Source organism: Lytechinus variegatus, chromosome 6 (genome assembly GCF_018143015.1).
Source record: "Lytechinus variegatus isolate NC3 chromosome 6, Lvar_3.0, whole genome shotgun sequence".
In the NCBI taxonomy this organism is placed as follows: Eukaryota; Metazoa; Echinodermata; class Echinoidea; order Temnopleuroida; family Toxopneustidae; genus Lytechinus; species Lytechinus variegatus.
In genome coordinates, this window is record NC_054745.1 from 29,844,576 (window position 1) to 29,857,422 (window position 12,847).

At 38.8% G+C, this 12,847-nt stretch overlaps 1 protein-coding gene across 2 annotated transcripts in view; it reads left to right on the forward strand.

The window, feature by feature from the left end:
- Window positions 1-12,847, forward strand: part of LOC121417341 (DNA repair protein XRCC4-like) — a 41,216-nt gene that overhangs the window by 20,727 nt on the left and 7,642 nt on the right. Inside the window, exons 6-8 of one of the 2 annotated variants that reach the window (XM_041611015.1) lie at window positions 3,495-3,919; window positions 4,479-4,892; window positions 6,082-6,677. In XM_041611015.1, the coding sequence (XP_041466949.1) occupies window positions 3,495-3,919; window positions 4,479-4,892; window positions 6,082-6,502 (1,260 nt within the window). In that variant the 3' untranslated portion in view covers window positions 6,503-6,677. Of the gene's footprint in view, window positions 1-3,494; window positions 3,920-4,478; window positions 4,893-6,081; window positions 6,678-12,045; window positions 12,103-12,643; window positions 12,705-12,847 lie in introns of those variants that run through there. The other variant, XM_041611016.1, reaches the window with a different exon arrangement.

Genomic DNA, 12,847 nt, shown 5'->3' on the forward strand with positions numbered 1-12,847 from the left:
TTTACCCCGGATAAGCTTGTCAAACCTTCCCCACCAAAAATTCTGAATAAAGCCCCCTGGCTCCTAGACTAATGTACATGGACTGCAATATTTTGGTCTAATGATCAAACGGTCCAATTACTACTTGGTCTATTTAACATTTGGTCCAGTCATCTGGGTCCTGTTTCATAAACATATGCTCATTCCCTAATTCACCACCAGCCAATCAGATTGAATGAATTCAATAGCTTTTAACTGTTATTGCAAATTTGTTATTACTGCAAGTTTAATGAAACCAGCCCCAGTAGATGATGATGTTAATAATAGTTTATGGTATTTATACATAGTGTTACCACAAAGAAGGTATCTAAACTCTTTGATAGGAAAATAGAACGACGAAAGGAATTTCAGACAAAAAACGAGAGGGAGTTACATAATTTATATGCCAAGCAAAGTGGATATTCAATTGCTGTTTGGTCTATTAGGAAATTTGGATAACTACATGGAAAGGGGAGAGCCGTCCAGACCGGGAAGGGGGGGGGGGATTTTTTGGCAGGTCGTGAATATACATTACTCCCAATTTTCATTCTGGGCTATTCCATAAAATATGTACGTTTGGCCCCCTATATGTGAGACCTTCCTGAAATTTTCTGTCTCTGATTTCTCGTTCTTTTGACGGTCTGTAATGCTCTCAAATGACTAAGATCTGGTCAGTTTATGAAGTGAAGTGAGATATGAGCAAAATGGGGGTGGACGTACAAAAAAGTTGATCATATTATGGAATCGCCGTTTTTCTGAATGGACGCAGCAACTTTGTATACACCAGTGATACTGGCTAGTACAGTTACAGTAGGCATGAAATTGTCTTAATGAGCATTTTTTCACTGAAATTTTAGCTACTCTGTGACTGTGTACAGTGTAGCTCGGGCTAGGGAAATGAATTTGTTAATGTGACCAATTGCGCATAACATTTATAATACATGTACATTTAGTCCAAATGACCAAATCAGTGATCTCAGACATTCTGGTTATTGGACAAAGTGGTAATTAGACCATGTGGGTATTGGACAGAATTTAATGAAGCCGAAATGGTTTATGGACCAAGCAATCAAGACCAAGTGCAATCTAGATCTAATGTTTAAAGTTCATGTGTAAATTGGGGGAAATGGTGTTCAGGGGGTGAGTCATGCATTGGTCATGGAGCATCATGGCCCAGTTGATTAGTCTCTGGACTGTGGAACAGAGGGTCGCCGGTCGTGGGTTTAAATCCCAGCCATGGCGTAATTTCCTTTGGCAAGAAATTTATCCAGATTGTGCTCCACTTGACCCAGGTGAAGTAAATGGGTACCAGCAGGAAGTAATTCCTCAAAAAGCTGTGTGCACCGAATAGGTAGCCTAGCTTAGCCGGGTAATAATGATACCAAGGCCCGCTGGGAGAACAGTTTTCGGAAATGAAGTGGCTACCCTGGGTAAATATACCTTTATTATTGTTATTATTGGTTGTGGACTATAAAGTGGTTATTGGATGATATAATCAGTGGAAAAAAAGTTCATAGTTTGACCATTGGTCGTCAGCTGAATCACAGATAGACAAACCGCTAATAGACCAAATGATGTTTAATAGACGATGTAGACATTGGACCAGATGGCATTGGACTTAATGGCAAATCTCAAGCACATTCCTGTAGGTGAGTACTTCTCAGTTTTAATGCGCAACTTTTATACTTAGTAGTGTTTTGTGATTTGCTTGAATTTATTCACATTTTTTATGTCCCCGTCCTTTTTTGCCAACCAGGGGAAATTGATGGGCCATTTAGACCAATAGAACATGATATGTAGACTGAAAAATAAAAGTAATTGCAGAAAATTATTTCATGAGAAAGCATTTTAATCCAGGTTTTACTACCAATTTATCATAGATCTAGATCAGGTACATTGAAATCAACTTATCTTTGTGAAATCATAACAATCTTAGCTGAAAACCGATTATTCTGATGATAACTAACCCAAAAAGGCATATGTGGGACAGTGTATTAATATTGCTTGGAAAAAATACCCAACATTTGATGGAACTTTGCTTATTTTTTCTCATTTCTCAGTAATTACACATTTGTTTCCAGATCAATTTGGTACTTTTTTTTTTTTTATACTTACAAACACTTGGGTGGTCATTTTATCGGATCCTGTTCAAACTTAATATGAGATTGTTAAAACAACTGGTATTTATCTTTAATGAGAATTGGACCAAAGGATCAATTTAATAGAAGACAAGAGGGTAATTGGACAAGGTGGTACTTAAACCACCTTTTAGGTCTTGCGTCTGCCCATTTTTTTTTTCGACTTTATTGTATACTGAATTTCTGTAAACTTTATGGCGATTATATGAGAGTAATATTCAGCAAAATATGACCATTTACAATGGGACTGTTCCTGCTTTGATTGTGCCACTCTCTTCTTGAACCAGATTTTCATTCCCATAATGCATTGCAAGCAAGCGTGTATTCCTACTCTTACTCTCCTTCCCTCGTTTTCCACCTGCTTCTCTGTTTCCCATCCCCCTTTTCTCGTCATACCTCTTTTCTCCCCCCTTCCTGAATCCCCTAACCCTTTCTCTCTCCCATTTCCCCCTTTATCCTTTCTCCTTCTCCCTTTCTTCTTCCTCTTTCCACATAACCCTATATATTTGCCCTTCTCTCTTTTCCCTTCCTTACTCCTCCTTTTCTTTCACCTGTTCCCTTCTTCATTCCCCTTCCCCATTCTCTTCACCCCTTCCCCTCTTTAATATCCCTCATTCCCCCTCCCCTTTTCACATTCTCCTTGCTCCTTTTCCATTCCCCTTTGTCCCTGCCCCTTCTCCTAATCCCTTTCCCTCCCCATTCCCCCCTTCCCATTTCTCCCTCCCTACTGCCCCTTCTGTTTTTCCTTTTCCACTCCTCTTTGCTCTCTACTCTTCCAAATTTCCCATTTCCCCTTTTTTTTTGTTTGCACTTCCCATTCTCCATTGCCCCTTTCATTCTGCTCTTCTCCATTTAACCTAGTCTCCCTTTGCATTTCTTCCTTTAATCTTCCCCATCTTCCCCTTCTTCTTTCCCTTCTCTATTTCACATTTTACCTTCTTTGTTTCCTTTCCCATTCCCCTAATATTATTTCCCCTTTCATCCCCCCTTTGCTTGCCCCTTTCTTCTTCCTCTACTCCTTCCCAATTCCACTGAGGTCCCAATTGCCTCTTCTACGTTACCCTTTCTCATTCCCCTTTTCCCCTCCTCCCTTTGCCCTTCCCCCTTCGCTTTGCCATTTTCCTTCCCTCCTCCCCCTCCCCTTTCATTTTTCCCATTTCCCCCCTCCCTTTGCCATGTCCCCTTTTCCTTTCCGCTTTTCCTTTCCCCTTAATACCCCTCTGTCCTGGATCCCATAATTCCCTTGACACATGTTATCCTATACAATCTAAGTTGGTTTAACCTTATGCTATTTTGCATCAGAAACTTCATTGTTTAATTTCACTTTTTCATATGCAGCCTCTAGAAATAAAGCCAGAGCCAGCTCCAAGTCCAAGCCCAAGTCCAGTTCCAGTCCTAACCTCAGTTCCTGTCCTTAGCACAATGCCAGACTTGAGCACAGTACCAGACCTGAGCACAGTACAAGGCCCACGTACAGTTCCAGGCCCAAGCACAGTTCCAGGGCTAACCATAGTTCGAAATATAAGTACAGCTCCAGGCCTAAGTGCAGTTCCAGGCCAAAGCACAGTTCCAGGCCCAAGTACAGTTCCAGTGCTTAGCACAGTTCCAGACCTAAGCTCATTTCCAGGCCCTAGCACAGTTCCAGGCCCAAGTTCAGTTCCAGGCCCAAGTTCAGTTCCAGGCCTAAGAACAGTTCCACGCCTAAGCACAGCTCCCAGCCCAAGTACAGCTCCTAAGAAACTAATTCAAAGGCATTCTAATCGGTAGGTGGACCATTGGGATTTATACAACTCATATAAACTAGATTCTTGCACTTTGATTGGTTGAAAGCCATTGAAAGCCATTGAATTTTTTAAGTTGATCCATTTTGTGCTGCATGCTAATTATATTTATCATTTGCATGGCGACAGTGCATTTATTTTTCCATTGCATGGTTGAGGTCGTCCTATCCAAGCCCTACCAGTATATGCCTGAAAAAAAATTGTGTGATCGACGGCCGAGATCTTAAGGGGGGGGAGGCTGAATCAGCCCCCCCCCCTCTTCTTAGGCATCTAAATAGCCCAGTCTATTTAGGGTTAACAAGAACATGGATCATTTTTGCTCACCCTCTAGTACGGCATGTAAATCATGCAGACCTTTATCTCGTCCGCAAGGTCGTCTTGACCCAGCCCTTCCAGCATAGGGTTCAAATGAAAGGAATGTGGCAACGCCTGGGAGGAAATTGCAAAAGCCATGCATTTATTGATGTATTTTTGGTTCTGAAATTCATTAACAAGTACATGCATCATTTGTTTTATTTCTTATTTTTTGCTAACCGTCTAGTATGGCGTGGAAAACTGAAGCCGATTTGCACCTCGTCCGGGAGGTCGTCTTGACCCAGCCCTTCCAGCACAGGGCCAAAACGAAGGATCGTGGCAACGCCTGGGAGGAAGTCGCGAGAGCCATGCGGATCAGAGGCCACAAGGTTGACAAGAGGGCCGTCAGAGACAGGACCAAATGGATGATGGAGAGACAGAGGGAGAAATCTATGAAGGAGAAGATGGAGGGGTGGATTGAGGTGGAGGAGACAGAGGAGGAGCGGACGATCCGTCAGAGCGTGGAGACGTTCATCCAACTAGAGGATGAGAGAGAGCGTCTGTCGAAGGACATGGAGGAGGAGGAGCAGGTACCGGCTCAGACGATGGATACTTCAGAGTTGTGGGAGATGGTGTCCAGCAACCCACACGAAGAAAGGAGGTAGGGATTATTGTTTATGAAGAAATTTAACCATAAAGGGAATAGAAAGTAGTTGCAGCAAACAATTATTTCATGAGAAAGTCTTTAAAATCAAGGTCTATTGCCATGACATTGTTATATATCTATATCTGGTACATGTACATTGAAATAAACTTATCTCTTTGAAGTCATGAAATTTTAGCAGAAAACCTATAATTCTGATGATCACTATCACAAAAAGGCATATGTATGACAGTGTATGAATATTGCTTGGAAAAATACCCAACATTTATGGGATTCTTTGCTTATTTTGCTCATTTATCTATTTGGCACATATTTTTTATTCATACATCCAAACAATTAGGCGGTCCTTTTATTGGATTCTGTTCGAACTCATTTTGAGATCGTTGCCACAACTGGCATTTATCTTTAACTCTTATAATAGCCCAGGCTATTTTTAAATTGTATATCCAGGGGGGGGTCCATTGGCTCGCCCCTCAGATCTCGGGTTTTTGATTTCACAATCTTAATAGAAATTTGCACTCTTTTCACCCGCGGCATAATCTCAAAAATTCATTTGTTGTACCAAAACCAATACAATCTATTTTTATTAACTAATTATGCTGATTAATGCATTAAATGTAAAATCATACTCGGGAACCGAGTACTTGGGCATTGTAAACTTGTAATTTAAAGGGGTAGTTCACCCTGAAGAAAACTTTGTTGTAAAAATGGCGGAAAAAATAGTAGAAAATATTGGTGAATGTTTGAGGAAAATCCATTAAAGAGTAAGAAAGTTATTGGACTTCAAAGTGTTGGATTTGTGACGTCATAAACGAGCAGCTGCCCCATGTGTTATGTTATATAAAATGCATGAATTTCAAATTTTGTACATGTATGGTTCCTGATCCTTTGTCTGTTAAATGTACATGTATTTACTTCTCTTCTATTGACATTACCATGGCGTGTTTTCCTTCAGCAAGAAATTTTCTCGCATTGTGCTGCACTCAACCCAGGCGAGGTAAATGGGTACTAGCAGGAAGTAATTCCTCAAAAAGCTGTGCACACCAGAATCGTTAGAATAGTTTAGCCGGGGTAATATAGGAGTGCCTTGTGCACCTAGCAAGGTGGATACTTGCGCTATACCAATCCAATGTTATTATTATTATCTATGTTCTCAAAGAAAAAAAATATTATTTTTCCTCTGCAGACCCCATGATGAAGTGACGGAAGTGAGCACGACATCGACGCAAAGGACGACCAAAAAACGTGGAAAGTACAACGTCATGCCAAAGAGATTAAAAAAGAAACCATGGAGGAAAGAAGAACAGTGGGAAAGGGAAGAAGAAATAACCAGGAGACAGGAAGAACGCAGGAAGGACCGGAGGTTTGAGATCCTGCAGGAACAGCAGATGCACCAGCAGCAGCAGTTTCAGAAGCAGCAGCAACGGTTGCAGCAACAGTTTCAAATGCAACAACAGCAGTATCAAGAGCAGCAGCAAATGATGCAGCAACAGCTTCTTCAGCAGCAACAGATCATGCAGCAACAAGTCAACCAAAATCAGGCGTTGATGATGGCGGTACTTAACCCTTCGAACCAGAGAGGCCGAAGAAAGCCGACCGCACAGTGAAGCTGCAGATACCGTAAAGGACGGTATTTCGGCCTGGAGCCATGTGGCTAGAAGGACATTGTTAAGGGTGTGTACTTAAAGGAAACCAAAAGCCATTGTGAGAATCAATCTTATTGGAAACAGTAATATGAGAGGAGCACTTTACTACAAGTTTCATCAAATCAGTCATACAAGAGTTACATGTACATGTATGTAAGTTTGAAATGAAATGTCTTGTTATTTCTATGGGGAATATCCTCAAAGTGGCAAACATCCCTCAAAATGACTGTTTTGTGGAAAACTCTCCATTTGCTTTATACACCAATTGTTATATTTACCTCATTGTCTTGCTCCCTCCTTGGCGCAACATGTGTCATGGGGAAGTGTAATTCATATCCAATATATGGCAAGGCCTGTAGGAGATAATCAGAAGTAAGTGTAGATAAATGGGAAAACGTGAAAAATCGATCTACAAACAAAAAATTATTGAGGATTGTGTATAAACTCTGCAATATTCAAGCATTGTTGCCAATTTGAGGATCCCTATTATAAGTACAGTGCTCAGACTATTCAAACTTCCATAACTCTCTTATTTTTTAACCTATTTTGAGGAAAACTGTGTTATAAACTGCTCCTCTCATTTTATTCTTTCCAATAAGAAAGAATTTCGATCTAGGTTTTTTGTTTACTGACTCAGGGAAAAGATAGAGTAAGATTACAGTTATAAGCAAACAGAGACATGTGAATTTTACATCGTTGGGTTTTGTTGCATTAAAGAATGACTTCGCCATATATGATGAAAATTCATAATTTATTGTTCGAAATAAACATGGAATGAAATACTCCGAAAATTCCCTTCGTCCAATTGATCGTGAGCCCGGCAGCCACTGTGCAGTGCCAGATCAACGAGGCTTTATCCCTTCAATCATTGAACACCGAGCAGTATAGCAGCAACTCCCATCATTTAATGTCATTTGGTCTGACGCGGCTGAGGTTTGAACACCCAACCTCACGGTTGTGAGGCTGACGCTCTACCAACTGAGCCGACACACCGGTGCATGGAACCCTTGATTTTGAATGGCAGTTGATCAGCGATACAATGGTAGTTATCATTGGATGGCAAAGTTACTATTAAACTTGTATGCAAAAGGGCCCAGGGTACAAATAAGGACTGATGTATTATCTCTTAACCGGAGACATAATGGCCCGAATTCACAAACATGGTTTTGAAAACCCACGGTTGAGTCCATAGTTTATTCAGATATCCTGCATAAATTGCGCTTATTTTACCGCATATTTTAAATAGTGTCCAACGCGGATGCGCCCTATTGTCGCAGTGCGCCAAATTGACCCCTGTTGCCATGGTTATCCACGCTATTTTATTCATGAGTCTACTGTTTCGAATAATGAGTCCACTCTTCAAACAGTGAACGCATGAATGAAATAGCGTATTTAACCATGGTAACAGGCGTCATTTTGGCGCACTGTGACTGATATTAAATAGAGGCTGAACTTCAAGGAGATCAGGGCCCCGTCTTACAAAAATTTGTGATTGATCCAACCAATCACAACTATGGACAGCCAGCAACGTCAACATCTATTACGCATGTTGTTCAAAGTATTTTCTATGATATATATTTATGCATTCAATGTTTTCTTCAAAATTACCAGCGCTTCTCTGTGTTTACAAAAAAATATTGCAAATTTTCTGTAGAAAAAATGTTGACACTGATGGATTTCCATAGAGTTACGATTGATAGGATCAATTGTAACTCTTTGTAAGATGGGGTCCTGATAGTTTACACTGCCAGATAAAGGTATCACACTGTAGCTGTTTTCAAAACCTTTTGATACCTGCCAAGTCATGCTCATGCACATGAATATGATTTTAGGAAATATATTTTACTAATAAAACAACTTTCACTTGCATAATTATGCATGTACATTTATATATATGTGGTAAGTCAATGTCATATAAACAACAAATAGAGACAGAACTTTTAATGCATTCATGTACATGTAGTTACACAGCCCCCCCCCCCTAAAAAAAGGCATCTTGTAGAGTACTGAAGTTCCCTTTTTGCTTGTGAGCATTTTTGAGACTATATTTTGATAGAGCATGATGAAAAACCCCCACAACCCAAATCTGGTGGGAATCGGTCCATGGCGCCCCAAGATATGACCTCACGAATACATAATTACCCTCATTGAAGCCCATGTATTATTGGCCTGGTTATTAATGTTAAGAACCACTCATTGACTACAATGGGGCTACATGTATGTATTCACAGAGATGCCAAGTTCAAAGACCAGTTGTGCATGAGATTTTCTGTGAATCTGAGTGAGATCACCGACATTGTGTACAATGTATATGGGGATAGGCTGTGATAGTTGCGTGAGACAGAGATTTGAGGGGATGAACAAGAGTCCAAAATGCTTGAGTCTCACGCATAATGCGTGAGACTTGGTAGCTCTGTATTCATGAGGTCATTTCTGAGGCCTCCGTGGATAGATTCCCACCCAATTTTGAAAGTGGGGATTTTTCATCATGCTCTACCAAATTATGGTATAAAAAAAACTGAAATGCAAAAAAAAAGTTTGTTGACGTCATCACTTTGGTGCTCTATACACTGTATGATAATATTAAGATGCATTTGATACAGACATTTTCTTTACATGCATATCGTCGCACGCACCACGAACCGTCCTCTCTGCGCACTTCGATGCGTAAGTTAAGCGCACTGTATCTATTCCACGAACCGTCCTCTCTGTTACGTTGCCCACTGTGGCGTGAGTAATTAACTTCAAGAAAATATAAAGATACGGTATGAAACTTTGAAACGAAGACACTGGTAAATATTTTGCTCTCCTTGTAGGTGCACTTATTGCTGGTTTAAAAAAGACTTTTCTTTAAATGCATTTTCTGCCAAAGTAACTTTCGCATCGAAATGCGCAGAGAGGACGGTTCGTGGTGCATGCAACGATATGTTGTCAGGTAATACATTTTACTAATAAACAAGTAATACAAGCTTATTACATGTATATATAATTGATGAGTTTATGACCACTAGGGTTAGGGGTGTAAACTTGCAAGGGTCTCATTTTGAAAACAGAAATTCACCACTTCTATTTAGCCTAAAAACTAGGCCGGGCTTTGGTGGCTGTTCTGTGGACGGGGGGGGGGGATTGATTCAACCCCCCCCCCTCCTGAGATCTCGGCCGCCGATCGCAAGAGCGCTGCAAAAATTTGCACGCTGGTAGTGTGTGATGTAATCTACAAGGCTGTATGGTAAAATTTTCCAAAATAATGAGATTTCATTTTATATCATACTTTCTGCTCTAATTCACTAAGTAAAGCAGAATGATCGCAGAAAATGTTGAGGGGTTGATTCAACCCCCCCCCCCCACTGCCATTCTAGGGTTAAATGAAAAAAAGTATACTGTACATGTACACATACAGTATATAGAAGGAATGGGAATACTAACGTTTTAGAAAACAGAATGTGATTGAGTGTTTTCATCAATCTGCATTGTCTGAAAAAAAAACTCAAATTAAATGTAGAATATATGCATTTATGATATTTATTTGAATTCCATTATTGTTCCCACCCACATTCTACATGTACATATGTATTTCAAATTATATATTTTTGTATTATCTTTTATAATAATTTATGAGGTTCTTTTCGGGTCAAAGTATTTGTATATTAATATTTTTTTACTCTGCTTTGTATTGAGATGTTTTGTGATTTCCTTATAAAATGTAATGTCATTGTTGTCTTTTATTCAAAAATGTGAAAAATGAACTCTTTATGGACATATTTCTTAAAATATTATTGCACAGATGACTTCTGATGTGAGATCTCTTGGGAACTCATATATTTGGTTGAATTAGGATTAATCTCACCTATAAGCTGTTAATTACACATCTAAAATACTTTCTTGATTTCAATATGTTTACCTAAGCAATATGCATGTAGATGCTATGTAGCATTACATAACTACTTTATGAATCGTGAGACCCTACGTCTTTTCACAGAAATTTATTGAAATAAATGAGCGAAGATTTGAAAAAAAAATTAATAAAAGCGACTCTGTGGCGCACCTCTTTCAATACTAGTATTCTAATGTATTTTTTTTCAAGAAAATAAAACGCAGGTATGAACAGTGCAAAGGATAGTCTTAAGAGGATGACTAACTTTGACACGTTTTCAGCATCGGAAATAAATGTGTATTTATAAAAAAAGGTTGGATTCTACTGATTTTGATTTATTTCAATTTGTCAGATTCGTGCATTGAAAATGCCTATCTGTATGAATTTTCAATCTGGGCTCCTCGACGCAAAGATAAGCGATCCATTGCTAGATGGACTGACCAATCAATGTCAATGTTACACACGCATTTGGTTTAAAATACTGAGCAGTAACCAATCGGAAGTGTACTTTCATATTTGCTATTCATTGCTATTAAGCTTTGTTTTACAGGATACAGCGGCCCGTAACACAAAGCTTAGCAATGATTGCAGAGCATTTTTTTTTACGATTGTTTGCATTGACCACAATGTACAGTTCATTGTGAAGGTCATGCATACGATTAAGCTAGACTTTGTGGCACCAAGGAGTTGGTAACTCCTTGGTGGCACGGACCTCTGAAGTTGTTTGCTCAGGTTAGAGGGGGGGGGGGGGGGCCACCACCTTATTATTCAAGAAGTGAAAAAAAGAAGGAAAGAGGAAGAAAAGGAAGAGAGAAGAAAGAATATCATAAGAGAGATGCGGGTTGTTTGACTATAAAAAAAACGTATAAAAAATAACGTACTGCTGTATTTTGGTTGGTATTAAGTACGTTTTTGCAACCAAAATACAGCAGTACGTTATTTTTTATACGTTTTTTTTTTACAAAATCGTAATTTATTGAGAAAAATCATCTTTCTGTCTCTATTTCATAAAACTTACACCAATATGGTTATTAGATCAATGTTATTTCAGGTTACTTTTTTTCAATCATTTTTTTTCATCTGGAAGAGCAGTGCGCATTTTAGGTTGTGCGCCGCGATGAGCTAGTGCGCCAGGCATTTTATTACGAGATACAGTTTTTTTTTATCACAGAATACAGTTTTTCATTCTCAGAGGTTGGCAGGACTGCTAAAGTTTCACATTGTCTGATATATTTTCATAGCTTGATTCGTCTACAACTTTAAGAGAATTTGGGTAAATTCAGTCTTTGGAATATAATAATATCCGGTAGGCCTAATATCCGGGCACATCCACATTTGATAGTGCATGTGTGATAATGAGAAGATGACAAAATGAATGAACATGGGTTGGGGTGACTGCTAATGGAAAAAAAAGCTGAAATTGCAAAGGTTACAGTCTGCTGTTTGTACAAGTTGAACGAAAAGCTGAAGATATCCTCAATTTTTTTTAAAAGAGAGAAAAAATAGAAGTCTCGCACCCCTGATAAACTTTCAGAGACACAGTACATCCAAAACCTTTATCATGTCAGTATACTAGGAATCATTTGTGATTAAGAATGATATTAATTATTTATATTTTCTTAACTTACAGAGACTTGACAAATGTGTAGTACAGAAGGAACAGATTGAAAGTGACCTTTATGGAAAGGTAATTAGGACCCCCTTTTCAAAAAAAACTCTTAGTTTCAGGGGGTGAAACCCCCAAAATGTGATTGATTAGATCATATTTTTGATGCGCTTTGATGCTTATATTTATTTCACATATTTTGGAGTAAAAAAAAAAAAAAATCGGAATAGACAAACCTAGGAATAAAAGCGTATATGCATGTACATGTCACAGTTGTTAATACATGTAAGTAGGATTTTTAAGGGGAAAGTGACACTGATAGAATTTTTCCCCTGGAAATAAGATCTGTGAGACTTCTATGAATGATGAGCATGGTGTGTTTTCAAAATTTTAAAGAAAACTGGGATTTTAGGCTTGAAAAAAGGATAGAAAGAAAAAAATGAATAGGAATTTGTCACAACTAAGGTTGGCTGCTCAGACATGTGCCTTCCACTGGAATATTCTGAGTAAAGCTATTGCCTGTTTGAAAATAACGAGAATCCCATGCGATTCCATCATTGGTAACTTTAAAATGAGCAATAGGCCTACTAACTTTCACTTCCATCCTTTTCTTCATCGTCAGTTTGCTGTTATATTGAATGAAAAGAAAGCCAAGATACGGGAGCTAAAGGATAGACCCTCTGGTAAGTTCTTTTTTATATATATAAAACAAAGTGTTTTTTCTAAATATGTTCAATACAACATTAACATCAATTACAAGAATCACAGAACTAAAAAAAAAAGAATATGTACCAAAGTCAGAGAATCAATGAGTAAAACAGATGAA